We start from the raw sequence: 26,977 nt of genomic DNA on the forward strand, positions 1-26,977 counted from the left end.
TGGGAACCTCCATATGCTGCAGGTGCGGCCCTAAAAAGACCAAAAAAACAAAAAATAAAATCCTACCTCTGTGGTAAGAAAGAAGAAATTGTTTGGCAAGCTCTGTATCCCATCCTTTCTCTGAAAAGTCCCCAGTGGACCAGCGCTTAGCCTTCACTGTCCCTAAGGGGCAGAGCAGCCCAGGGCTGGCCTCCATTCCCGGGGCAGGCAGTGTGTTTAGGAGATAAGCAAGTTTGCTTTGTTGCGAGTCCAGCAAGAGCTCAGACCAGTTCCTCCTCTGAGCCTGGTGGACAAGCACTTACCAATTCATTTGAAAACTAAAAACAGGAGTTCCCATCATGGCTCAGCTGTTAACAAGCCCGACTAGTATCCATGAGTACACAGGTTTGATCCCTGGCCCCTCTCAGTGGGTTAAAGATCTGGCATTGCCCTGAGCTGTGATGTAGGTCACAGATGCAGCTCAGATCTGGCGTGGCTGTGGCTGTGGCATAGGCTGGCAGCTGTGGCTCTGATTCACCCCCTGGCCCAGGAACTTCCACATGCCACAGGTGTGGCCCTAGAAAGAAAAAATAATAATTATAAAGTTAATGCTCTTTCTAAAGTCAGGATCAGCCAGCCTCTGCTTCCAGGGCAAGTTAGCCCTGGAGTCTCCTCCACTTAGTACAGAAAGGCAGATGTCTTCTCGCTCACACAGTGTCTGATGTGGACCAGGGAGCCCTCGTTTGCCTCGGAAAGGAGCCTTGAGTCACCGAGGCAAGGGAAGGGGGGCCTAGGGCATCCTGCAGGATGGCTTTAAGGCAGGAAGCAGCTCCAGTCACTCCCACACATTGTCTGCCGCGCAGTCCCCCAGCCCCAGCTGACTGCAGTGAGACTCAGGTGTGAGCAGGAGCCCGTGGATGTGGGGGAGCAGCCATGGTCTCTGCCACAGAGCTGCTGGCCAAAATCGTGTCCAGGCAGCATTGCCTTTGAAATGACTTGAGGGCCCAGAGTGGGGACACATCTCACTTTTCGGTGAGAACTGCTGTCCCAGCTCTGAATAATCCAACACAGCCCGTGCTTCTGTGCCCACTTGTACAGAGAGCCACTCCTTAGTTAAGAACCAGATGAAACCTCTGCGTTGCATTTGGGGGCCAGAGGGTACGAAAAGCATGGGCGCACTGGAATCACACTTCGCAGGGTAAGAGGCTCTGCTCGGACAGCCACTGGGGGCGGACGACCCATCTTTCCCTTCTCGAACCCCCAGCGGGCAGATGCTCACAGAGGGGCATGGCCGGCTGCATTGCCTGAGCCAACTCAATGAACTCTTCTGTGCTGTAGAGTGAACTCTGAACTGGGTGTATTCTAGGTGTTTTTCACCCTGCGAGGTGAGTGCATTATCATTCCCGTTTTACAGATGCAGGAGCGAAGCCCCAGAGGGGTTACAGGAGCTCTCCAAAGTCACAGACCCACTTGGCATGTGTTGCTCTGGGGAGGGTCAGACCTATAAGCCAGTGAGCATGATAAAGTGTGAGAGAATTAGAGACATCTATTTAGAAAATCATGAAAACACTTAAAAAAAAAAAAAGCTAGAAATGAACCCTCTCTCCAGTTGGGGGAGCAGACATCTGGAAAACCATCAGAAAGGTGGTGACATGGGTCCAAAGATGACTCGGGGCTCTTTGGTTGGTCCCATGGGGAGGGAGAAGGGCCAGGAGGGCAGGACCCACCGTGAGCAAAGGCACAGAGAGAGGCAGGAAGCAGCCATCAGCGAGATCCTACCGACCCAGAAGGCCAGCTGACTGGCGGACAGTCAGCATCGGCTTGAACAGCCTTAGACTCTGTGATGACTCAGCGGGAATGACAGACTGTGTTCTCCAGTGACCTTGACTTTCACCTGCTCAACCTAGCATGGTAACCCTTGGAAGGGGAATAGAATGAGAGACACAGAAAGAGCCTCAGGGACCGCCCTGGTCAGGGGGCTGGAAATGTCAGCGACGTGCCCATCCTTGCCACGTCTCAGCACTGTCCTTACCGTGAACATTTTTCTTTAAATCCATTTTCTCTGTTTACTCCTATGTACTAGTCTATCATGGGATGACGTCCATGAATAATAGGGGGTTTTTTAATAAATAGGTAATCTATGCTAATATTTAATATGGTTTAAATTAGCAAGTGATTACTTCACATTAAAAAATGCCTATCTGCATTTGAAGGATCTGTGGCACTTTCTGAAACTCTGGTCTAGTCCCTTCATTTTAAAGATGAAGAAACTATGGCTGGGGGAGAGGGATTACACGCCCAGAGGCACACAGTCAGTTAGTGGCAGGGCTGGGTCCCGTCCTCAGCTTGGTCCGCTCTGCCTCGGCGGCTCTCACTGTCCCCTTGCCACTGAGCTTTAGCCTTGTTCCATCCAGTCCTGGGTAGCATGGGGTCTCCTGAGTCCTGAGTCTTGTCTCGCAGGCAGTGGTCACTTCTTCCTGCTTTGTCACCTCCCGGGGAAGCCCCTTGAGCTGTGAGTCCACGATTTCCCTAAGAGAAAGCTTCCTCTCCTTGGGCCATCCACTGGTATGTTACTGATAGGAGTAATGACCCTGGGACTGACCCCATCGTACGGTGATGGGAGGTAAGGATCAGAGAAGGCCAGTAACGTGCCCGTGTCGCACAGCTGGAAACCTGGACTCCAGCTCCAGTGTGTCTGCCTCTGGCCTCCACGCAGTGACCACTTCCCCGTCCACTGCCTCCTCTCCCAGGAGCTCATCACCGCCTGGTACATCGGGTTCCTGACGCTCATCCTTTCTTCATTCCTCGTCTACCTGGTTGAGAAAGATGTGCCGGAGGTGGATGCCCAAGGGGAAGAGATGAAAGAGGAGTTTGAGACCTACGCCGATGCCCTTTGGTGGGGCCTGGTGAGTCCCCGCCTTGAGAGCTGCCTCATGGGGATTGGCTGTTGGAGATGCTGAGAGATGGTGGGCGTGGCAAGGACGAGCTGGTGGGCGTGGCGAGGATGCGCTCAGTCGGGCGGCTGCATCTTGCAGCCACAGGGGGAAGGAAGGTGTCCTCCGTAGCCCCTGCCCCAGGATACACCCCCTGCAGGGCAGGCCGGTGGAAGGGTCTTTTCTATAGTGTTTATAAGAAGTCAGGGCTCTGAACAGTCTGGTCCTGGGGTCACTGAGGGCCCTTACCTCATTAGTTGTGAGCTACTACCAGCCATGCCATGCTGTGCAAACACCCAGCAGCAGGTGCACAGGTGTGTACCCAGGCCCTCAAACACACCTAGGGACACACAGCCCCGCACCCACAGGCCATGTGGTACTAAGGCATTGCTCTAAGCACTTTACATTTATAAACATATTTTAAGTTAAATTACTCCTATTATTAGCCCCCTTTTATTTTATTTATTCATTTATTTATTTATTTTTATGGCTGCACCTTTGGCATGTGGAAGTGCCCAGGCTAAGGGTGGAGTTGGAGCTGCAGCTGCTGGCCTAGGCCACAGCCATGGCAACGCAGGATCCGAGCCTGACCACAATGCCGAATCCTTAATCCACTGAGTAACGCCAGGGGTAGAACTCAGATCCTCACAGAGACATCGGGTCCTTAAGCCGCTGAGCCACAGTGGGACTTCCTATTAGCCCATTTTTTAAAATGGGGAAATTGAGACATGAAGAGGTTGGGTATCTAATTCTAGGAAGAGCTCTGAGCCTTCCTGGACCTGGGATTTGAACTCAGGCACTTGGCTCCAGAGGTCACACTCTTAACTGCTCTGATAGCCTTCCGGATTCGTAAGTACACGTGTGCTGATAACCCACACAGGAAACCGCACACAGGAATACGCCACACACACCAGAACCGACACGGGCACACAGGTGCACACACACAGTTTGTATACATACACCCACAGGAGCACGTATATTCAGAAACGCTGCGGCTCACAAAATCACACATACGCAGATATACACAGGGATGCATAGGCACGTAAGCATGTTTGCAATTACTGAAGTATTTGTTACCATTGACTCTAGGGAAGATAACCTTGGCTTAGACACAGATGTGGTCTCAAGGCACACGTATAAGTTCACTGTACTTCGTCCCTTCCCTCCCATGGAAATTGTATTCTAAGTGGGAGCAGCGCCCAAGTCCATACAGAGGCTTGCGGGTAAATGTCAGCTCATCACTGATTTCCTGGGGAGCCCCGTGTCTGACTCTTCTCTCCTAGATCACACTGGCCACCATTGGCTATGGAGACAAGACGCCCAAGACGTGGGAAGGCCGTCTGATCGCAGCCACCTTCTCCTTAATCGGCGTCTCCTTTTTCGCCCTTCCAGCAGTAAGTACCTCCGCTGCGCCCCCCCGGTAGGACAGGCAGGATCCCTCAGCCCTGCCGCAGCTCAGCTTTCCAGCCTCGTCTTCCGTCCTCTCCTATTCCGAATTCCAGTTTTATCAACGCAGTAGCCACCCCCTTAGCATGATTCCCTGCCTCTCTGCTCAGGCTGTGCTGCCCCCTTGGGCTGGAATAATAAACACCTTCTCTGTCAAGATGCCGTTTCAACACTGCCTTCTTTAGGCTGTGTTAGTTAGTCACTCCCGTAGCTCTTTAAGGGCTTTTCTGATCCCGTGCTGGGATCGCTCATTTCCACATCTGCCTCCCGGGAGACTGGGAGCCCCCTGGGTTCTACAATTACGACGTCCACCCACGTATTCTTTGCCCATAGCAGGCATGTTGCATTTGCAAGTTCCCTTCCTTTGCCCTACCATGGACTGGTTTATGTAAAAATTGCATTTCTCTCAAAAGTAAGTTTTGACCCTAGATAGAATAATTCCCCCAAAGGCCAGTGCCAGTCAGCGTAATAACATAGCGATAATAGGTACCCTCTGTTGATTTTACCTGATGCTGGAATCACACCAAATGCTTTACCTCCATCATCTCATTTAATCACATGACAACGTAGGTGTTTGATGCTGCATTTACTCCCGTTTTCCAGATGAGAAAATGGAGGCTCATTTGGGTTAGTGAAGTTGCATAGTCACAGGGCTATTGGGTTATGAGGTCTGCTCTTTCTAAGCCTGGTTCTCAGTCCCAGAGCTTGAAAAGACCCTCCTTGGAGCATAATCTCTCTTCCTCGCCCCTCGTCTCCCAGCCTTTTGTTGCTGACGTCCTCTCTCCATCGCGGCTCTGCCTTGTCTGTTTTTCCCTAAGCTGTTTGACTTGGACCTGTGACCTTTCTGACTCCCAGTTTCTTCATGTGTAATAGGCAAGGGGCGGTGAGGGGGTCCCATGGGCTCTCCGTTCTCTCCCGACTTGAAAGGGGTGTGTTCCTACCCCGCGTTCCTCAAGTCGGTCTGCCCTGGAAATCAAAACAGATCATAATTTGGAGAAATCCCCACCAGCGTAAAAGTCTCAAGTGACAATTCAACCAAAATATTTTTTAAATTCTGTTAATATTGACTGGAAATCTATTCTGCATTATGCTTCTTACTGGGCAGTTCCTATTACATCTTCTCATTTTTTTTTCCCTAACAAAATTGTGAGTAGCTACCGTTATCCCAGTTCCCTGTGGGAAGAAACTGCGATGCAGCAGATAAGAAGCTGGCCCAGGGTCTCACAGCTGGAAAGTGGCAGAGTCGGGAGCTGAACCCTGACGTCAAGGCCCCAGTTAGCGCAGCTCCCCACCCCACCCCCCGGAAGAGAAAGAAGGGGTCTTTCCTCCTCCCCTTCACTCAGCATCTTCACGGCCCCCGGGAGTGGAGGCGGGGGCTCCAGGAGAGCCCCATGGGGCTGCGGTCAGAGCCCGACTTCTCCCTTCAGGGCATCCTGGGGTCCGGGCTGGCGCTCAAGGTGCAGGAGCAGCATCGCCAGAAGCACTTTGAGAAGAGGAGGAAGCCCGCTGCTGAGCTCATCCAGGTCTGTCTGCCTGGGGATGAACTGGAGTGGGACTCCGACCTGGGATGGCTGCGTCTGCGTGTGTGTCCCTGTGCTTGTGCAGGAGGGGGCGTGCCATGAACTGGGCGGGGATCCAGGACCACGCCTGCTTGCGACAGCTGTGGGTGTTGCTATGGTTACCTATAGGCCCTGTCTCTGCGTGTCCTGAACGTGACCATCCCATCACTCTCCCATCCAAGTTCTAAGCCAATCAAGGAAGAGACCCAAGACTCAGGGACCAACACATCAGCTAGTTTCACTGATGATGTTGGAGGAGGGAACTTGGCTTTGACCTGGGCCCACACGCTAGGTTTCCTCTCCTTCTTCCCACCGCAGCCTTGACCTAGGAACCCGCAAGGCAGAGTCAGCCTAGAGCACAGGTGCTCAGCCAGTTGGCCGCAGGAGCTGTGGCCCCTCACATCTGCCCCCCACAGGGAGCCCACAAGCTTAGAGAGGAAAAACTGCCCACGTGTGCAAAATATTGAACAGTCCACCAGTGTCCTGCCCAGTAGGCAGTCACGCACCAGCGGGAGTTGGTTCCTTCTCCATCCCTATCACTGTCACCACCGTGATCTGGGGGTTGGGGACAGTAGCGAGAGGTGATGGGAGAGGCGGAGGGTTCCCTCTTTTACTTCAGGGGTCAGTTCCTGCTTTGTGGTTTTCTGGGCCTTTGGGAGCACAGAGGCTAGAAAAGTAGAGCATCCTGGCTCCAGCTGCCTGGGACCAACCACGTCTGCGTGACCAGCCGCTCGTGAACTTGTGTCTGTTTGTAGTGAGTGTCCCTGTGGGTCTGATGGTGCACAATGTTATGCTCCACATTGTGGGGTTTCTAGGGCAGTTCCAATTGCTGAGTCAGCTCTGTTAGCCTCCCAAACCCCCAACCATCAGTGTATACAGAAGTTCTAGGATATTAGCAACAAGACCTTATCTCCCGGGCTATCTCTTGCACCCAGAAGTGGCACCAAAGACTATTTGTCTTTCTACCTATGTGAACCTTGCTGCATGAGTAACCCCGGCTCTTTTCAGGGACCCTCTGCCCAGCGCCCTCCTCTCCCCTCCACTCACCTCTCCACCCCACCCCCACCCCACAACATCAATTATCCGTCCCGGATGATGGGGTCGAGGAACTTTTTCTTCCCAAAGGAGCCGCACAAAGCCAAGGATCTGGCTTCTCTGGAGACACTCACCTGGCTTCCACTGGCCTCAGGGTCCATTTGACTCTTAGATGTCAAGGCTGATGACAAAAAATATTCAAAACCTAAAACCTGAAGTTAACTTTTGTTTGGGGCAAAATGATGACTATAGCTCAGGAGGCAGCATTTCAGACAGCTCTGAAATACAGCTCCACAGAGGCAGGGGGAAGGGCAGGATTTATGTGATTTTGGTGAAGGGGGAGGTCCATGCAGCATTTTACAGAAGGTCGCTGCTAAGTCTCGGGGTGGTTAATGCTAGTCACGAGGAGCAGACGTCACCATGAAGGATTTTAGAGCTTTTCTAGATACCAGGAGATACAAGAGTTGGGCTCATAAAATCTCCTGAAAATATCCAGCTCTCTAAGACCTGTCCTGGGAGTTTTCCCAGAGCACAGGGCGCTCACTCCTGATCCCCACCCTCAGCTCCTTTCAGGGGAGGCTGAGGGTCGGCAGGTGCGTGGCTCATGATCCAGTCCACGTTAGAGGCAGATGGCAGGTGCTGGTCCCCAGGTCACAGGGCTTAACGTTCCAATCTTGCGGGATGCTGTGAGCCGGTTTCATGGGACCCCGGGCCACACCTGCCCTCTTTTCTCCTCCTCAGGCTGCCTGGAGATACTACGCTACCAACCCAAACAGGATTGATCTTGTGGCAACATGGAGGTTCTATGAATCAGTCGTCTCTTTTCCGTTCTTCAGGTAAGTAGACTCATCTGATGCTCAGAGCCTGACTCATCCTCGCACCTGAGTCTGTATTTGTGCCTGTGGCCTTCATGGTTTCCTGGAGGGCATCCTTCAGGGCAATGGTTTCCAGTCTGGGCCGCTTGTTAGAATCACTAGAGCTTAAAACACCCCAAAGCCAGGCCCTATGCAGGCTGATGAAATCAGAATCCCCAGGGATGGGGCCCCGGCACTGGTATGTTTTCAAAGCTCTCAGATGACCCCAGGTGTCAAAAAGGGTCTCCAGAAGGACTGTGTGGAGTGGCTGAGAGGGAAGGTCAGTCAGTGTTGGAGCAGGATCAGTGACTAAGGAAGTGGGGAGTCAGCCCATCAGGCCACCCTGGCAATCCTGGAGGCACCACCACCTGGCCATGGCCTGCACCCCAGACCCCTCTGGACAGTGGGAGAGGGCAGGGAGATGAAGTAGCAGGGGAAAGCCTCTGGGGGCCCAAAGATGCTGTCTTTTTTTTTTCTTTTTTCCTTTTTTTTAAATGGCTGCACCATGGCATATGGCAGTTTCCGGGCCAGGGGTCAAATCAGAGCTGCAGCTGCTGGCCTACACCACAGCCACTGGAAACACTGGATCTGAGCCACATCTGCAATCTGTGCCGCAGCTTTCGGCAATGTTGGATCCTCAACCCACTGAATGAGGTCAGGGATCAAACCCACATCCTCACAGACACTATATTGGGTTCTTAACCTGCTGAGCCACAGAGGGAACTCCTGGAGATGCTGTTTTATGTTCTCAGAGTGGGAGATTAGATGAAAGGCTTCAAGAAAAGAAATTAAAACCTCTTCCTATGGCCAGAACCTGTGAAAAGGGAGGGGAGGGGTTCCCTGGTGGCCTAGAGGTTAAGGATTCGGTGTTGTCTCTGCTGTGGCTCAGATTTGATCCCTGGCCTGGGAACTTTTGCATGCCACAGGCTCAACCCCCACCCCCCCCAAAAAAAAAAAATAGAAGGAAAGGGGAAGGAAAGTGAATATTTATTGTACGTCCAGTATGTTCCCAGCATCCAAGTTTGTGTCTCCTGTAATCCTCGCGGGCATCCTAAGGCAGGTTCTCCAGGGTTGAGACGTATTAAAATCGGGGGGGGGGGGGAATGTGAACACACACACCCTGTCACCTTCAGCCATTTCAATGGTGTGACAGTGGTTAGAGCATCTCCCGTAGGTACATTACTAACTCAGTGGCCCTCGGGGCACCCTTGGAGGAGGCTGAGTGGTTGGTATCACCCCTCTCCTCTCACGGATGAGCCACCCAGGGCTCAGAAGCTGTGGTTGTTTTGGTCCAGCATCCGCCACATCTCAAGGCCGCCAAAGCCCATGGTCTTTTCACAACTTGGGCTTCTGAAACAGACCGCGCCTTGTTGGGTTTTAGATCCTGCAATCCAGAGCTCAGAGTTTTAAGTGTGTGGATAGAATGCTGGGCTCATAAGACCTTTGAATTAGCAGGAGTTGTAGAGGGGCATTTAGACTCCAGGAGCAGGACCTGCCTGCACCAAAGCGTGTTTCTGCCATGTGTCTGGGTTCACGGACCATCGCATGGCTGAGGGGGTCCCACCAACCCCATCCCATCTTCCCACACCCTCGTTGTGGGAGATGCAACCAGTCTCTGAACTTGGTCTCAATTTTCCCTCCACCTCCATCACCAGATTGGGGTAAAGATTTAATGAAATTCACACATCTGGGTCTACCGACTCGATTTCCTGCATAAAACCTTCCAGTGGATAACCATGGCGAAGAGAACAAGATCCCAAACCGGACCGTGGCCATCAGGGCCCCAAAACGTCAGGCTCCTGCTTACCTCTCCCATCGCAGCATCTGTGATGCTGTCACTCCCAAGGGGGTCTAAGGGCACATGGCACTTTCCATTCAAGGCACTGGCCTTGATCCTGAAAGCAAAGAGAAGTCATTTGAGGCGAAACTGACATGTTCAGATGTGTGTTTCAGGAGGACGACGTGAAGGGATGTGGAGGTTGGATTGGACAGGCTGGGGTTTTAGGCAAGGAGATCAGCCAGCAAACGGTGACAGGATTCCGGGTAAGAAGAAATGAGAGCTTAGAGCAACAGCAGTAGGAGGAAGGAGGGCAGTAGGAAGAGGGAGAGCCTGCAGGGGAACAGGCAAAGGGAAGAGCCTCAGAGGGTGATGACTTGCGGAAGAGCCAAGGGAATGAGAAGCAGCAAGGCTTCAGAATGGACTGATGCATTTGAGTTTACCGACCGTGTCTTCTTACTTGTAATTAGATTTACTTACTCCGAAGTCATGACCACTGTGATTCCTTTGGATTCTAAAATTCTACTGTTGCTGCATTTACTCGGGCTTGGGGATAGACCAGTCTTCCTTGAGACAGCAGGAGTCTTAGAATGGGCAGGTGACTTCTCCTGAAGAGAACAGAGTGACCTTGAACTTGAAAACTGAAATGTGTGCAACCACATGGAATGCTGCATCAGGATGATTTCAGCTTGCTTTGCATCCCAAGATCTTGGCAACAGGCCCATTCTTTTGAGTTGATTTATTATAAATAAGGCATTGTCCTAGCTGTCAGGGACTTAGAGGAATCTGCTGTGCTGCAGATAGCTGCTGTGATGGGGGAATGGCTTTGAGATGAAGAGGGAACATTTCTTTTTCGTTTTCAGGGACAAAAGGATAAAACCACTAGAGAATTCACTTGGCAACCATTCTGAAACAGGGCAGCCCCTTGGGAAAAGAATGACCCAGTATTCCAACCCCTTCCATATGTTTAATGGCCAAAAAAAGTAGCTGATAATACACTGGTGTGTGCTCACCTGCTTCCTAAAGCCTTTTTTTTTTTTTTTTTTGGTCTTTTTGCTATTTCTTGGGCCACTCCTGCGGCATATGGAGGTTCCCAGGCTAGGGGTGGAATCGGAGTTGTAGCCACCGGCCTACACCAGAGCCACAGCAACGCGGGATCCGAGCCACATCTGCAACCTACACCACAGCTCACGGCAACGCCAGATCCTTAACCCGCTGAGCAAGGCCAGGGATTGAACCCGCAACCTCACAGTTCTTAGTCAGATTCGTTAACCACTACACCATGATGGGAACTCCCAGCTTTTTGATTTGACTTTTGTTTTTGTTTTTGTTTTTGTTTTTGTTTTTGTTTTTTTTGGGGGGGGGTCTTTTTAGAGCTACACCTGCAGCATATGGAAGTTCCCAGGCTAGGGTCAAATCGGAGCTACCGCTGCCAGCTTACACCACAGCCACAGCAACGCCAGATCCCCGACTCACTTAGTAAGGCCAGGGATCAAACCCAGTCAGATTTCTTACTGCCGAGCCAAGCACAAGCGAAGGATCAGCAGGCGTGTGGACCCTTCATCCCTCAGCACAGAAGGGAAGCCAGTGGGTGGGACCAGGTAGAAGAGGTTGTCAATCGGGTGGTAAGACATGAGGCAGATCTGTGTGAGGTCAAGGTCATTGGCCGGGGTCTGGAGGAGTTGGGAGGTGGGGGAGTCTGATAATAGAGGAGAAGGCATGGAATCATGGTCCTGTAGAGTGAGAAAGAGATGGAAGCGGTGCCTCCAATCCTCTTCTACAATTGCAGTGTGGTCAGTTTACAGTATTGTGTCCGTTTCGGGTGTCCGGCATAATGCACAGAGCCGGTGAAGGGAGGAGATGTGAGCCAAACTCGTATCTTCTAACGCACATTTCCTGCTATGTGCTATTTAAAAATAATAAAATACTTAAATAGTTGTATAATTAAGTAATTGCATTTTATTTAAATAAAATTTAAGAGAACAGTGTTTTTGATAGGACATTCTCTGGCATTCTAGAGTTGCCTAGACATGCCGCGGAGGCTGTTGATGGGAACCAGCAGAGACCAGCCAGGCCAGGTGGACTTTTGTGGCCACAACTTCTTTTTGTCACATATATCCTAGTGCCACATGTAAGATGGAATTTGGAAAAGAAAAAAAAAAAAAGGAGGGGGAGAGTTCAGCTGCTTTAAATAAACAAATTAATCTTTAAAAAATATTTTTGCAGATGATCTTCCATCATAGGTTATTACAAGAGTGTGCCTCGGAGTTCCCGTCGTGGCGCAGTGGTTAACGAATCCGACTAGGAACCATGAGGTTGCGGGTTTGGTCCCTGCCCTTGCTCAGTGGGTTAACGATCCGGCGTTGCCATGAGCTGTGGTGTAGGTTGCAGACGCGGCTCGGATCCCGCGTTGCTGTGGCTCTGGCGTAGGCTGGCAGCTACAGCTCCAATTGGACCCCTAGCCTGGAAATCTCCATATGCCGCGGGAGCGGCCCAAGAAATAGCAAAAATGACAAAAAAAAAAAAAAAAAAGAGTGTGCCTAGCATCGCCTGTGCCGTACGGTAGCTTATCTAGTTTACATTCAGTGCTTTGGATCTCACAGTCCCATCCCCCGCCCTGCCCTCGGCCCCATCTCTCCCCTTTTCCTTCTCCTCTTACTGTCTCCCCTACTTCTCTGCTGTCAGAGACCCAGAGGATTCTAGAAAGTCAGGGCTTTCTCTGTCCATGCACTTCATGAGGGAAAATAGGCCCAGCGGATGTGTCCAGCTTCAGAGCCACACTGAGCCCAGATGCTGAGCCGACCCATGAACTAGAAATTCTTATCTCTCCTACTCATCCCTTGATTCTTCTGCCCCAATGCCTCTTCTCCTCTTCCCGTGTCCCCCACTCCTGCATCCCAATGACAGGCTAGTTATGCGTTCATTATTTCTGGTGCACTTACTAAGTGCCTGAGTCTATGGGGTGCTCAGCTTTTAGAGCCGAAGGAAAAACAAAACAAAACAAAACAAAAACAGTGGCTCTGCCTCCAAACAGGTCTCAAAGACCTGGTCATTCTAAGACAGTGTGATCTGGGCACAGCCCCACGTAAGAAGAGATTCGCTCAGCCTGGGTTCTGGGAATTGAGACAAGAAACACCAGGAGGAGCCTCTCCAGCTGGAACTTAAAGGATGAGTAGGACTGTCCCAGGCAGAACTGAGTGAATGCTCAGACTGAGGGCTGCGTGGGGACCGCAGGTGGCCTCCTGGTTAGAAGCGGGGGCTCTGGAGCCAGTTCCCCTGCGTTGGAAGACCGGCCCTGCTGCTGCCCGGCTGTGAGACCTTGAAGTTTGCTGAATCGCTCTGTATCTCAGTTTTTTCAGCAGGAAAATGGGAGTGACGATCACACTTACCTCGTAGGGTAGCTAATGACAGTTAAATGGGCGAATCCATAAGGTTAAAGTAGTATTAGCCTCATGATTATTGCTCGATAGGTATTAGTGATGATGAGGTTGCCTGTCATGACAGTGGGGATGACGGAGTCCCGGGTGTGCGGCTGCTCAATTATGAAACTCCTGGTTCCTAGAGTTCCCTTTGTGGCTCAGTGGTTAATGAACCTGACTAGGAACCATGAGATTGCGGGTTCGATCCCTGGCCTTGCTCAGTGGGTTAAGGATCTGGCGTTGTCGTGAGCTGTGGTGTAGGTCGCAGACATGGCTTGGATCCCTCATGGCTGTGGCTGTGGTGTAGGCCGGCAGCTGTAGCTCCGATTCTACCCCTAGCCTGGAAACTTCCCTATGCCTCGAGTGTGGCTCTAAAAAGTGAAAAAGAGTAAAAGAAATTCCTGGTTTCCTGATCTGTCCCCACCCTTTTTTTTTGTCTTTTTTTCTTTTTAGGGCCGCACCTGCAGCATATGGAAGTTCCCAGGCTAGGGGTCTAATTGGAGCTGTAGCTGCCAGCCTACACCATAGCCACAGCAACGCCAGATCCGAGCCACGTCTGCAGCCTACACCACAGCTCATGGTAATGCCAGATCCTTAACCCACTGAGCGAGGCTAGGGATTGAACCTGCAACTTCATGGTTCCTAGTCGGATTCATTTCCGCAGCGCCACGATGGGAACTCTTGTCCCCACTCTTAAACAGATCAACTGAACCCGGCACAAGGTGTGGGGCCGAGTAGTATTTTCTGGGTGAATAAATGAATGAGTGTCTGAGAAGAACCTTGGAGCTGAGAGCCAGTCCATCCCAGTGGGGGCCTGGGTTTGGCCAGGGGAAACCACTGCAGGGCCCACTTTTCTTGATGCACCATCTCGTCCTGGGGCGCCCGCTCCATCATATTCATTAAAGGGAAGCTTTGGGATGGCTGTGGGGAGAGGGGAAGCTGTTGCATGAAATTTATGCTCTGTTTATTTTTTTCTCCCCATCTCCTCATAGGAAAGAGCCACTGGATGCAGCAGCCAGGTATGTTTGTGGTTACGAATCCTCTGCTTCCTGCCACCGTGTGGGGACAGAGGGGCCAGTTGTGTGCGGTGTAGGGGCCTGGGTGGTCCTGCTGGTCAGGAGATAGAGGTTGGGGGCTCCCTGCTGTGGCTGGCCGCCATTTTCCTCCACCAATTTCATGTTAATTTACTCAGGAACAACTTTATCGTGATCCTAGCAAGCAGTACTTTTTTGAGTGTCTCCTCTGGGCAGGATTCTGTGCCAGGGTCCTGCATGTGTTTATGACATGTGGGCCTCACACCCACAATAAAGGATCAGCCCTCATAGCATCAGTTGTGCATTGACGCAGTTAAGGCTCAGAGAGGGTGAGTTATTCCTCCTGGATCACACAGCTACTGAGTGGCAAGATAAAAATTCAGACTCGGGGAGTTCCCGTCGTGGCGCAGTGGTTAACGAATCTGACTAGGAACCATGAGGTTGCGGGTTCCGTCCCTGCCCTTGCTCAGGGGGTTAACGATCCGGCATTGCCGTGAGCTGTGGTGTAGGTTGCAGACGCGGCTCGGATCCTGCGTTGCTGTGGCTCTGGCGTAGGCCGGTGGCTACAGCTCCGATTCAACCCCTAGCCTGGGAACCTCCATATGCCGTGGGAGCGGCCCAAGAAATAGCAACAACAACAACAACAATAATAACAACAACAACAAAAGACAGACAAAAAAAAAAAATTCAGACTCGGGTCTGAATATTAAGACTGTGCTATTTCCATCATATCTTGCTTCATTCGCTTCTTGGGCTCACAGATGGCTCTTTAAAAAGTGAATCACGATTATAATTCACGGGGTTCCCATCGTGACTCAAGAGATTGAGAACCCAACATGGTGTCCATGAGGATGCAGGTTCGATCCTTGGCCTCGCTCAGTGGGTTAAGGATCCAGCATTGCCACAAGCTGCGGCATGGTTCGTAGAGGTGGCTCAGATCCGGTGTTGCTGTTGCTGTTGCTGTGGCTGTGACATAGGCCAGCAGCTGCAGCTCCCATTGGACCCCTAGCCTGGGAACTTCCATATGCCACAAAAAAGGAGAAAAAAATGCTATAATTCAGGATCCCCACTACTGCGGAGGTCTCCCCAGTACACCACACTCACTAAACTGTGGCCTCTGATCGAGATGATAAGGAAAGACCATCCAAGCTGTATCCAAGCTGTCCTTTAGTATCCACTGTTGGGATGGGGGCTGAGTCCAGGACCCCCAGGGATATCACAACCCTCGGATGCTCAGTCCCTTATGTAAATTGGCATGATATTTGCTTGTAATCGCCTGTGTACTTTAAGTCATCCCTAGATTAGTTATACTACCTAAAACAATGCAAGTGCTGTATAAATAGTTGCAAACACAATATAAATTATGTGTGCATCGTTGCCCATGTGTGGCAAATTCCACTGTTGCTCTTTGAAACTTTCTGGAATTTTTCTGTTAATATCTTTGATCCGCACTTGGTGAAATCTGTGAATGCAGAACCTGCAGGTGTGGAAAGCCATCTGTATTTATACCCTGAAATAATTGTAACCATAAATCTATACAATGTATTTTTAAAATATGTCTTTAAACTATTATTGTTGACCAACTACTCTTAAGGCCTCTCCGTCCGTCTCCGGGACATCAACTCAACTGTTGTCCTTCTAGAGCCGACAGATTTTGGGCAGAGGGGCTGGTGGGACCCTGGACCACCTTCTAGAGGAGCCGCTTGAGGGCAGCGACCTTTGGGAGGCTGGGTCAAGTGCTTCTGAGGCCACATTCTGTACATAAACCTGCCTGGAGAAGACAGCTCCCATTAACTCACAGATACTGACACAGACCCAATTCGGACTTTCTGCCTCCTTTATGCAGCTTTTCAAATGCAAGGAGCGTTTCTTGCCTGGACCCAGCCTGGACTGTAGGGGGCTCTTTGGGGGATTGTAGAGGAGGGCTGGACGAGGACAATGCTGGAGGCATTTGCTAGAGAACCTGCAGCAGCTCAGGGCTCCCAGAGGCAGAGCAGGAAGATGCCTCAGAAATCCTATTCCAGATAATTTTACAGAGACGAGACACCTCCCCCGCCCCCCGCCGAGAGGGCAGGCTCACTCCCAGTTACAGAGCTCACGAGCTCCAGGGGTTACACGATCTCAGAACTCCCCATGGGCGTCTCATTCCCCTCCTCTCTCGAGACCAATAGGATTTTAAGTGATGCAGCTGTTGACAGTGCAAGAGAATTATTAAATCTCCCTTTACAGCCTTTTCTATGCAGGCATGAACAGAGTTCGGCCAGATTGGACCATGTGTGTTCAGTATCGCTGTGCCCTGGACTTGGCCCTTCCGGTTTAATTAGGGCTCGGAGAGAGGAGTTCTGTGGCTTGGCTGGTCATACTTCTCCACTTATTGAAAATCTGAAATCTGTTCATCCGTTTACCCATGCCCCTCTCAGGAACTCTCTGATCTGCCAGGGGTACAGAACGGAAGTATATGCAGTGATTTCTTGGGGTTAGAGTCCCTGGGTGTTTTCTGTCTCATCCTCCTCAGAGAAGAGCTGGGTCGGTTACAGAAGCCACTCAGCCTCCCTCATCCAGGCTCGGGGTGCAGCATTTTGGATCTGAATAGCAAAGAGGTTTGGCTGATGGATTGGTGGCAGCATAGGAGGGGGTTCGTTTTCTCCACACCCATTCCAGCATTAATTGTTTGCAGACTTTTTAATGACGGTGTGAAGTGGTATTTGGCACGTTCCATCTGCTTCTATGTGGGTTCAATCCTGAGCCGCTGCAGCTGCTGACCCTCAACACCCCTGAAAGGAGCTCAGATGGAGCTCAGGCTCCAGGCACTTTGTGTTCTGGGAAAACCAGTAGAACAGCTCTTCAGATAGATAGTTCCAGGAGGTTTTATGAGCCCTATTCTTGGATTTTCTCCCATCTAGAGAGGCACTAAAATCCTTCTTGGTGACGTCTGCACCTCATGACGGGTAGTAAGCTTCACAAGACCAGCAGCAAACTTGGGTAAATGTGGGCTTGAGCCCAGGTACCTCCCCTCCCCCCAAATCACAACTATGCTATGGTCCCCCTACCTCCCGGGCTATAGTCCTAAGTGTGCCCCATATAAAATTTAACCCTCAACTTTTAAGTTGTGCCTGTTCTTTAAGTTGACAATGACTATTCCGAGTGGTGTGAGGTGATGCCTCATTGTAGTTTTGATTTGCGTTTCTCTAAGAATGAGAGATGTTGAGCATCTTTTCATCTGCTTTTTAGCCATTTGACCGTCTTCTTTGGAAAAATGTCTCTTTAGATCTGCCCATTTTTTTGATTGGGTTTACATAGAGAGAGAGAAAAAGAAAGAGAGAGAACAGGATGAGATGTTTGTATATTTTGGAGATTAACCCCTTGTCAGTTGCTTTGTTGGCGAAGGTTTTCTCCCATTCGGTGAGTTGTCTTTGTGTGTGTGTGTGTGTGTGTGTGTGTGTGTGTGTGGTTTCCTTAGCTGTGCAAAGGTTTTTAAGTAGGTAGTATCTTTAATCCTCATTTGTCAGATGAGAAAACTGAGGTTCAGGGAGGTAAGTGACTTGCCCAAGGTCTACAGCTAATAAAGCAGCAAGAGCAGGACTTGGATCCAGCTGGTCTGGCTCCATGGTTCACGGTCCCGACCTCTCTGCTGGTCCTCAGTTGTTGGGAACAATCTCATTATCAGTGTCCCCTTTTTGTGTGTTCTGTTTTCTTCTACCTTTTCTTGGCTCACGTAGCTGGAGTCCCAGGCATGAGAGGGGAACAGGGAAAGGTGTCGGTCTAGGATCTCTGGAGTCAAGGAGGGCTTGATCAGACACGGTAACTCACACTTTTCCTTCTCCCTGTGACATCAGACACAGGAAATTCGCCTCACGAGGTGATGGATGATGTGGGCAGTACATCTGCCCATGCCCTAGAACCAGTGACCGTTAAAGGTGTGCAGGAATGGAGAGATCATCATTTCATCTAATCCACCCATTTTACAGATGGGAAAATTGTTGCCCAGAGCAAAAGTAGAGCCTTGGACACAATCTCATAGCTCTTTGTATTTTCTCCTGCCAATTAGACCCTGAAACACCAGTCCCAGGCTACAGAGTAACCGAGATTTGGGCCAGTTTTAACTTCGGAGTGACCCCTGCCATGTTCTGAGGGCTTTGTATCAATTTTTTTGAATGTTGGGGGTTGCCTATGTATAACACCCCTTTCCCTCTGAATTACAAACTAATGGAGACGTAGAGGAGACAGAGCAGGAGCAAAACATAGGCTACAGTTTCTGAGTAAAGCAGGATGGACTCTGGGGGTGACAGTGAGCTTTGTAGCACTTTCACTTTCTGCCAGGTCTGGCCTTCGGACCCACACGGACACAGAGCAGACTCTCCCAGCCAACACCTGGGGCCATGGCCTCTCTGACCCCTTGGGTCCCCGAGATCCAGAGAGAAAGACCATGTGTGACCTTGAATCCAGAACTGACCCGTACTATGGATGCCCACCCAATCAAGAAAAGGGACCAGTGGCTGTTGCACATTCATCATCACCCAGTCAGACAGCTTGCCTCCTCCCTTGGGGAAAAGCCAGGAAAAGGCTAGAAGTTTCTTCTCACTCCTTCTCAACGTGTGGAAATTCCATTTTTAGGACTTGGCAAAAATATAGGAAAGGATGCTTCCCGTCCCCTCCTCCCTGTGAGCTCAAGGTTTCCTAGCATCCCCGTGAGGGTGTGTCACGGTCTTCGACTCGATTCCATCCGTCTGAAACCAGTGCACATGCATCCACTATGGCTCCTTGTGTGCTGTACTAGTCTCCTGCAGCTGCGATCATAAATGATTACAAACTGGGCGACGTAACATCAACAGGAATGTATTCTCTCACTGTTCCAGAGGTCAGATGTCCAAACTTAAAATGTCATCGGGGCCATGCTCTTCTGAAGGCTCTAGGGAGAACCTGTCCTTGCTTCTTCCTGGCTTGTGGTGGTTCCTGGTAATCGTTGGCTTTTCTTGAACTTGTAACCCATCCCTCCATTGTCTGCCTTCACCTTCCCACAGCCTTCTTCCTTCCCAGTATGTTCAGGTCCTGGTATTCAAGCACCCATCTCCTTTCAGGTATAATAACATTAAGCATTGGATTGAGTTCCCACCCTCCTCCAGTAGGAGCTTCTTGATGACATTGGTAAAGACTCTACTTCCACATAAGGTCACTGTCACCGGTATCAGGTGAGGGCTTGAACATATCTTTTGCAGGGAGGCCCTACATGGGCAAAAGGTTCATGTGATGGGTTTGCATGTGTTGGGAAGCTGTCTGAGCAGACCTTGGTCTTGTAATTTTTGAGATGGACCTTTATGAGGGTGACGTGATGTCAATAACCGCCCCCCCCCCATACAAATGAGGATGTGGAGCTCAGCAAGGTGCAGCCGCATGCACAGGGCTGGGATCCCATCCTGTGTCTGCCCGGCTCCCTCCAGATCTGTGGTCCTCTCTCCCCTTGAACAGGGGACTAAAAATAACCAGGTGGTAGAATTAGCAGGTAGTCATAGCAACAGGGGCTGAGACAGACTCCCCATTTAGAGATCAGATTTTAAAGCCTGGCTGCCCTGCTGACTAGCCATGTGCTATTGGGCAACTCAGGCAATGTCTCTGTGTCCTCGTGTGCTGAGCTGTGAAGGGGGATAGTCGTGGTACTAACCTCGTGGGCTGCTTGGAATGATACCCGGGGTCCAGCAGAAGCACGTGCTCGCTAAAGATCAGTGCTCGTCATTGGGTATGTTATTGATACCTGAGATTTGAATACCTGGAAAATCATTCTTGTAGGGAACCGACGCAGAAAAACATCTTGTTCCTCATTCTCACATCAGTGAATCTGCGTCTTCAGAGCACCAGCTGCAAATGCTCTGGAATCATGCTCAGAGATGCTCAGACTTACTGGATCAAAGGAAACGAAGTAGACCCTTGAGCTCAGCGGGGATGACTTTGCACACCTATCCAGAGGAACGTGAACCAGATCCACACATCAGGGTTATTTCAAAATCACGATGCTGCTCCTTACAGCCCAGGAGTCAGTCCAGGCACCATCCTGCCTCCAGGTTTCGGCTTTATCTGCCCTTTTCCTTCCTCGGCCTAGACAGTCTGTTGGGACCACCAACCACCTGGACCTATGCTTAAGCTGCCTCATCTCTAGAAGGCAGAAGGCAGACCAAGGGATTCCTAAGCCACTTCCTGCGTGCTGTGAGCTTGTGGCCACAGTAACAGAGTTGTTTTGCTGCATTAGACAGTGTGAGTTACGGGCCACTTGGAAGATTTTTGACTGTTATGGCCTCAGGCACATTGCCAAACCTCTATGCCTCAGTTTCCTCATCTATATCAGGGTTCTAGTAAGAGTGCCTGTCTCCTAGGGCTGTTGTAAGAATTAGGTGCTTGGAACAGAGCCTTAACCGAGCTAAGTACTATATAAAGTTTGCTTTTATGATCAGTACTATTATTATCCTGATTGGCACCCACATTTCTAGGTTTTTGTTTTTTGGTTTTTTGTTTTTGTCTTTTTGCCTTTTCTAGGGCCACACCCACGGCATGTGGAGATTCCCAGGCTAGGGGTCGAATCGGAGCTACAGCTGCTGGCCTACGCCTCAGCCACAGCAATGCGGGATCAGAGCCGCGTCTGCGACCTACACCACAGCTCATGGCAACGCTGGATCCTTAACCCACTGAGCGAGGCCAGGGATCGAACCCGCAACCTCCCAGTTCCTAGTCGGATTTGTTAACCACTGAGCCACAACAGAAACTCCCATTTCTAGGTTTTTGGTGCCAAGGATCTTTTCCTCATGGTGTAAGGCTGGCTAGGAGTCAGCTCACCAGAGGGTTTTGTTTGTTTGTTTTCCCCCAATACATTATTTTTTGTCTACTATACAGCATGGTGACCCAGTTACACATACATGTATACATTCTTTTTTCTCACATGATCATGCTCCACCATAAGCGACTAGACATAGTTCCCAGTCCTACACAGCAGGATCTCATTGCTAATCCATTCCAAATAACCCCAATCTCCCCATCCATCCCACTCCCTCCCCCTCCCCCTTGGCAACCACAAGTCTGTTCTCCAAGTCCATGATTTTCTTTTCTGTGGGAAGGCTCATTTGTGCCTTTAATATATTAGACTCCAGATATAAGTGATATCATATGGTATTTGTCTTTCTCTTTCTGACTTACTTCACTCAGTATGAGAGTCTCTAGTTCCACCCATGTTGCTACAAATGGCATTATTTTGTTCTTTTTTATGGCTAAGTAGTATTCCATTGTGTATATATACCACGTCTTCCTAATCCAATCATTTGGGTTGATTCCAATCCAATGGACATTTGGGTTGTTTCCATGTGAATAGTGCTGCAATGAACATGTGTCTTTTTTAAGGAAACTTTTGTCCAGATATATGCCCAAAAGTGGGATTGCTGGGTCATATGGTAGTTCTATGTATGGTTTCTAAGGTACCTCCATACTGATCTCCATAGTGGTTGTACCAGCTTACATGCCCACCAACAGTGCAGGAGGGTTCCCTTTTCTCCACAGCCCCTCCAGCACTTGTTATTTGTGGACTTATTAATGATGGCCGTTCTATCTCGTGGTAGTTTTGATTTGCATTTCTCTAATAGTCAGTGACGCTGAGCATTTTTTCATGTGCTTGTTGGCCATCTGTATGTCTTCCTTGGAGAATGAATCCTAACTTTGCAATGACTTTCTCCCTCCTTTCCCCTTCCTTCCATTCATTCTTCCCTCAGTAACCTGAGCCCTGCTTGGTGTCAGGCCCTAGAGATTCCCAGGAAATTGGGGCTCACAGTCTGATGGGGAGGGCACTCACAGTCTGATGGGAGAGGCAATATGTCAACCAAAAAAAGAATAGTACAGTGTGCAAGGTACTGGTATCGGGATACTTCAGATGCAAGGGTACAGAGAATGAGAACAAAGGAAAGGAACTCTAAGTTCTGCCTGGAACAAGGGGTCAGCAGAGGATTCTGGAGGTGCTTTGTCTTGACTATTTAGGGCTGAGTAGCTTTACAGGGGGCTAAGGGAGGGATTAAGGCTCTAATTTTGTTCCTTCCCTCTTTCATTCTTTCAGCCTTCAATCTAACAGACACTGAGTCCCTAAGCCTGTACTCTTTCCACAGGCCATCTATTTCTGTATGAGAAATCCCTAGAAATGCCAACTCATTAGATCATTAAAGAAGACCAGCATGCAGATACCTCAAGAAAAATGTGCAAAATGCCTACATCAATGAGTCTTCATTTCCCTATAAAGGAACTTATTCTGCAGGTAGAAACAAAGGATGTGAGTTATTTGGTTCTCCCAGCTCTACCATGAGTGGTGTGAGAGCTGCAATCACCTTGTCTTCCTATTCCATTTATGGAAGGCCTGTCACATTCTAAGCCTCTGACGACCCCTTTCATTGCCATCTAATTCCCAGTTAAAATGTCTCATTTTAATGAAGAAACATAGTGAGATAGCCACTTTCCTTCATAGTTCTTTCTTAGGAAAACAGGGCACCGAAGCTTCAAAGGTTGGACACGTTACTATCTCTTTGCCTTCCCTACCTTTCTCAGGGTGACCAAGGTGACAGAGGAGCCTTCGAAAAGGGGGGGCTTCTGATCTTATGTAAGGCCCCACCTTTCCTAAATGTAAAGATGGAAGGAAGAAAGGATGAAGAAGAGAAAGGACAAAATTAAGGGTTTAACACCTGTAGGTGGGCTCAGATGCTTTGTGCAGGTTACGCCGTCTGTGCTCAAAACAAACAGAACAAGATGGATTGACCACTTCTTCAAAAGATTCTTCTCTTGGCCCCAGTGACACAGTACTCTTGGTTAATCCATCATCCATCCGTCTGTCCATCCACTTATCCATCATTCATAATCCATCACCCATTATCCATCCATCCATCTGTCCATCCACCCATCCATCATTCATAATCCATCATCTATCATCCAGCCGCCCATCCATCTGTTCATCCATCCATCATTCATAATCCATCATCCACCCGTCATCCATCCATCTGTCCATCCACCCATCCATCATTCATAATCCATCATCCATCCATCCATCCACATCCATCATCCATCCATATGTTCATCCATCCATCCACTTAGTCAATGAATATTTATTAAGACCCTCTTGTGTACCAGAAACCCTCTTAGGAGATATAGCCATGAATAAGAGAGACCAGGTCCCCAGCTATTTACTTGACAGGATACCTCCCAGGCATCTTAAAAGTAACATGTTCCAAACTGAACTTCTGTGGGGTGTTTTTGTTTGTTTGTTTTGCTTTGCTTTAAATTTAAGTTTAATTAGCTTGTCCAGGACATACATGCCCAACACAGATGGCATGAGGAGGCTAGAGAATATGGCCAGTTGTTACCAAGCAAAGTCGTTTACTGTGCATGCTGCCTTTGATGTGCTTTCACCTCATCTTTTGGGTTTTCTGCCTTCCAACTTCTCTGTGACATCACAGCCACACTGACACCTCTTCCCCACAACCTCATCTTGTTCTGTATCCAGGAAGGAAGAGTGGGGCAGGAATTGTATGTAGAAGTATCATTCCCTCTGGTTCTCTTTGTTTTATTCATATGTGCACTTTCATGAGTTTTTAATATGCAAAACTGGGCCCAGAGCTGAGTTTTAAGAGTAGAGTAAAGTGTAATGTAATTGAAAGTGAGAAAAATCTAGATTGGGACAGGAAAAGACTCATCCTTGGAGGGAGGGTATTAAGAGGAGGAATGAAAGGAGAGAGGAACATTCAGAATCCAGCAGGATGGTATAACCGCTGAGAAATTTTCCCAATGGAGAGAGTCTAAATGATTTTTAAAATTTTCTTGAAGAGAAGTTCCCGTTGTGGTGCAGTGGTAAACGAATCTGACTGGGAACCATGAGGTAGCGGGTTCGATCCCTGGCCTTGCTCAGTGGGTTAAGGATCTGGCGTTGCCGTGAGCTGTGGTGTAGGTTACAGACGTGGCTTGGACCTCACGTTGCTGTGGCTGTGGTGTAGGCTGGCAGAAACAGCTCCGATGAGACCCTTCGCCTGGGAACCTCCATGTGCCACAGGTGCGGCCCTCAAAAGACCAAAAAAAAAAAATGTTCTTGAAGAAACATGGTTCCTAAGTCAAAATAATGTAGAGGCAAACAGTGAAATGTCTTAGTACAATGTCTCTCCTTATCTACCTCGTTCCACCCTCCTGCCCCCACCCCATAAATAATTTCTTCTTAAGTTTTGGAGTATCTTTCCAGTGTTTCTTTATGCAAATACAAACCAAAATTAATTTATACATTCCAAATTCATGCCACATTCTTGCATGAAGTGTGTATGTGTGTGGTTGTGCATCTGTCAAGGAAAGAGACGGTTGAATTTAGCTTCTGATTTCTTCTCCAAACTTCCTTTGTCCCATTTGCTCAACTAAAAAAAAAAAAAAAAATGGCGTCCCTACTGAACCCCCCCCCCCACCACCACTGCGTAGCCAGAAACCCAGCCATAGGTTACCTGCCTCTTTCCCTCATGGCCACATAGACTCCATCAAGAAAGATGACTGTGGTTCTGCTGCAAGGTGCATGCTCAAGTTCTAGCCTCTTTCTTCCCCCTGCAGTCACCCTCGTCCAAGCCACCGGCATTTCTTAACTAGAAAACATCAATGGCCTCTTCATTGGTCTCTGTGAGTTTGCTGACTTTAGATACCTCATATAAGTGGACTCTTACAGTGTTTGTCATTTTGTGACTGGCTTATTTCACGTGGTGTAAAGTCCTCAAGGTTCATCCAGGTTGTAGCAGGTGTCAGAATTTCCTTCCTTTCTAAATCTTCGCTGTATGTCTATACAACCTTTTTTTTTATCCATTCATCATGGACCATGGAAGTGGTTTCCACCTTCTACCTATTGTGAATAATGCTGCTATGAATATGTGTGGTTTGGGGGAGGGTTTGTTTGTTTGTTTTTTGCCGCACCCATGGCATGTAGAAGTCCCCAGGCCAGGAATTGAACCCATGCCACAGCACTGACAATACCAGATCCTTAACCTGCTAGGCCATCAGGGAACTCCTGTGTGTTCTTTTTCATTGCAAAGTTGCTGTGTTCGTTCTTTAAAATTCTTCGGTATCTCCAGGTACACTTAGAATATAGCAGAGGAGTTCCCGTCGTGGCACAGTGGTTAACGAATCCGACTAGGAACCATGAGGTTGCGGGTTCGGTCCCTGCCCTTGCTCAGTGGGTTAACGATCAGGCGTTGCCGTGAGCTGTGGTGTAGGTCGCAGACGCGGCTCCGATCCCGCGTTGCTGTGGCTCTGGCGTAGGCCGGTAGCTACAGCTCCGATTCAACCCCTAGCCTGGGAACCTCCATATGCCGCGGGAGCGGCCCAAGAAATAGCAACAACAACAACAACAACAAAAAAGACAAAAGACAAAAAGACAAAAAAAAAAAGAATATAGCAGAAATTCTGTCTCTCCTTTTGAATCCTATTTCCAAAATCTCTGACCAATCTGGCCTCTCATCTCATCTTGTACTTTGCAAGATGGTATTTTGGTCACATGCCCTTCCTTCAGTTGCACAGAGCAGCGCTCCAACCCTTTGCCCTCACAGGAGGAAAGCTCGGACTCCTTTTCTTTGAAGTCTAGTTTCTTCTTGCCCTTCTGGTCTCAGCTTCAGTGTCTGGACCACCATTGTTCTGAGCCTGGGCCACTGCAACTGGCTCCCTAATTGGTCTTCCCATCCACCCAAGAGCCCTTCCTTGACCACCCTACCTAAGCCGACCCCCTGCTCTTCTCCATTGCTGCCCTCTCTTTGGTTCTGGGTCAGATTTCTAGCAATAGATGTATCCATTTGCCTGTTGTTGGACTTTTTGACCTTATCGTAAGCTCACTAGAAGGCTGAAAACTTTGTTTTAGTCACCACAATATCCTCAGCAAATTACCAAAAGCCTAGCTTTTTTAGGGTGTAGAACACATTTTTGGTGAATAAATCAATAACATTGGCTCTATTTTACAAGTGAAAAAAACACGGACTTACAAAAAGGGAATGCCTTATCCAAGTTGAAATATTCGCTTCACTACAGAGCAGGGATTTGAACCCAGTGTGCTTTGCTCCAAATTTAACACTCTTTCCATTACAGCATTTCTCTCAACTGAGGTTGGATGCATTTTATTAATCAGAAGATCAAATGCTCTTACTCCGTCCTTCTTTCACTCCATATCATAACAATGTTTTCAGTGCTTGCGGTATGCCAGGCACTGTGTAGATGCTGGATGATTGGACAGAATAAAGTTTCTGAACCAATCATTTGCCCTTCTAGTTTCTCAGTCTCAGCTCTATTGACTTTTTGGATGGGAGAAGCCTTTGTTATGGGGGCTGCCCTGTGTGCATTGTAGGAAGTTTAGCAACATCCCCGGCCTTGACCCACTGGAAACCCTCCTCAAGTTATGTCAATCAAATATGATTCCAGACATTGCCAGGTGTCCACTGGGGGCAACATTCTTTGTGGCTGAGGACCACTACTTTCGTGAAAGAGTCCCTCGTGAAGTCAGATTTCATGATGGTGGCCAAGTGCCATGGGTGAGAAAAGCCTGAAAAAAAAAAAAAAAAAAACCCACAGTTTAAGGATCCTGCATGGCTGTGGCTGTGGCTGTGGCTGTGGCTGTGACTGTGACTGTGGCAGCAGCTGTAGCTCTGATTCATCCCCTAGCCTGGGAGTTTCCATATCTGCTCCTGTGGTCCTAAAAAAAAAAAGCTACAGTGAGCAGATACCCAATTGGACCAACAGAGGAAGTGAGCCTTGGGACTGATGCCTGGACCAGGTTTCAGACAAAAAGTCATTTGGCTAAACGAAGAGATGAAGGCTTTCCTAGGTACAGGTCATAGCTTGTTTGGGGAAGTGTGACAGTGAGGGGGCTGCACGGAGTTTAAGCCACCAGAGTTCCCTGGGGCTGAGACGGGGAGCGGAGCCCA

General features: G+C 49.2%; 1 protein-coding gene across 1 annotated transcript in view; it reads left to right on the forward strand.

Moving 5' to 3' along the window:
- KCNQ3 (potassium voltage-gated channel subfamily Q member 3) overlaps window positions 1–26,977 on the forward strand; it is a 302,377-nt gene that overhangs the window by 258,752 nt on the left and 16,648 nt on the right. Inside the window, 5 exon segments of the mRNA XM_047783229.1 lie at window positions 2,730–2,885; window positions 4,196–4,306; window positions 5,786–5,881; window positions 7,694–7,788; window positions 13,995–14,021. Of these exon segments, the coding sequence (XP_047639185.1) occupies window positions 2,730–2,885; window positions 4,196–4,306; window positions 5,786–5,881; window positions 7,694–7,788; window positions 13,995–14,021 (485 nt within the window).

The sequence above is a fragment of the Phacochoerus africanus genome, chromosome 6, assembly GCF_016906955.1.
Source record: "Phacochoerus africanus isolate WHEZ1 chromosome 6, ROS_Pafr_v1, whole genome shotgun sequence".
Lineage (NCBI taxonomy): Eukaryota > Metazoa > Chordata > Mammalia > Artiodactyla > Suidae > Phacochoerus > Phacochoerus africanus.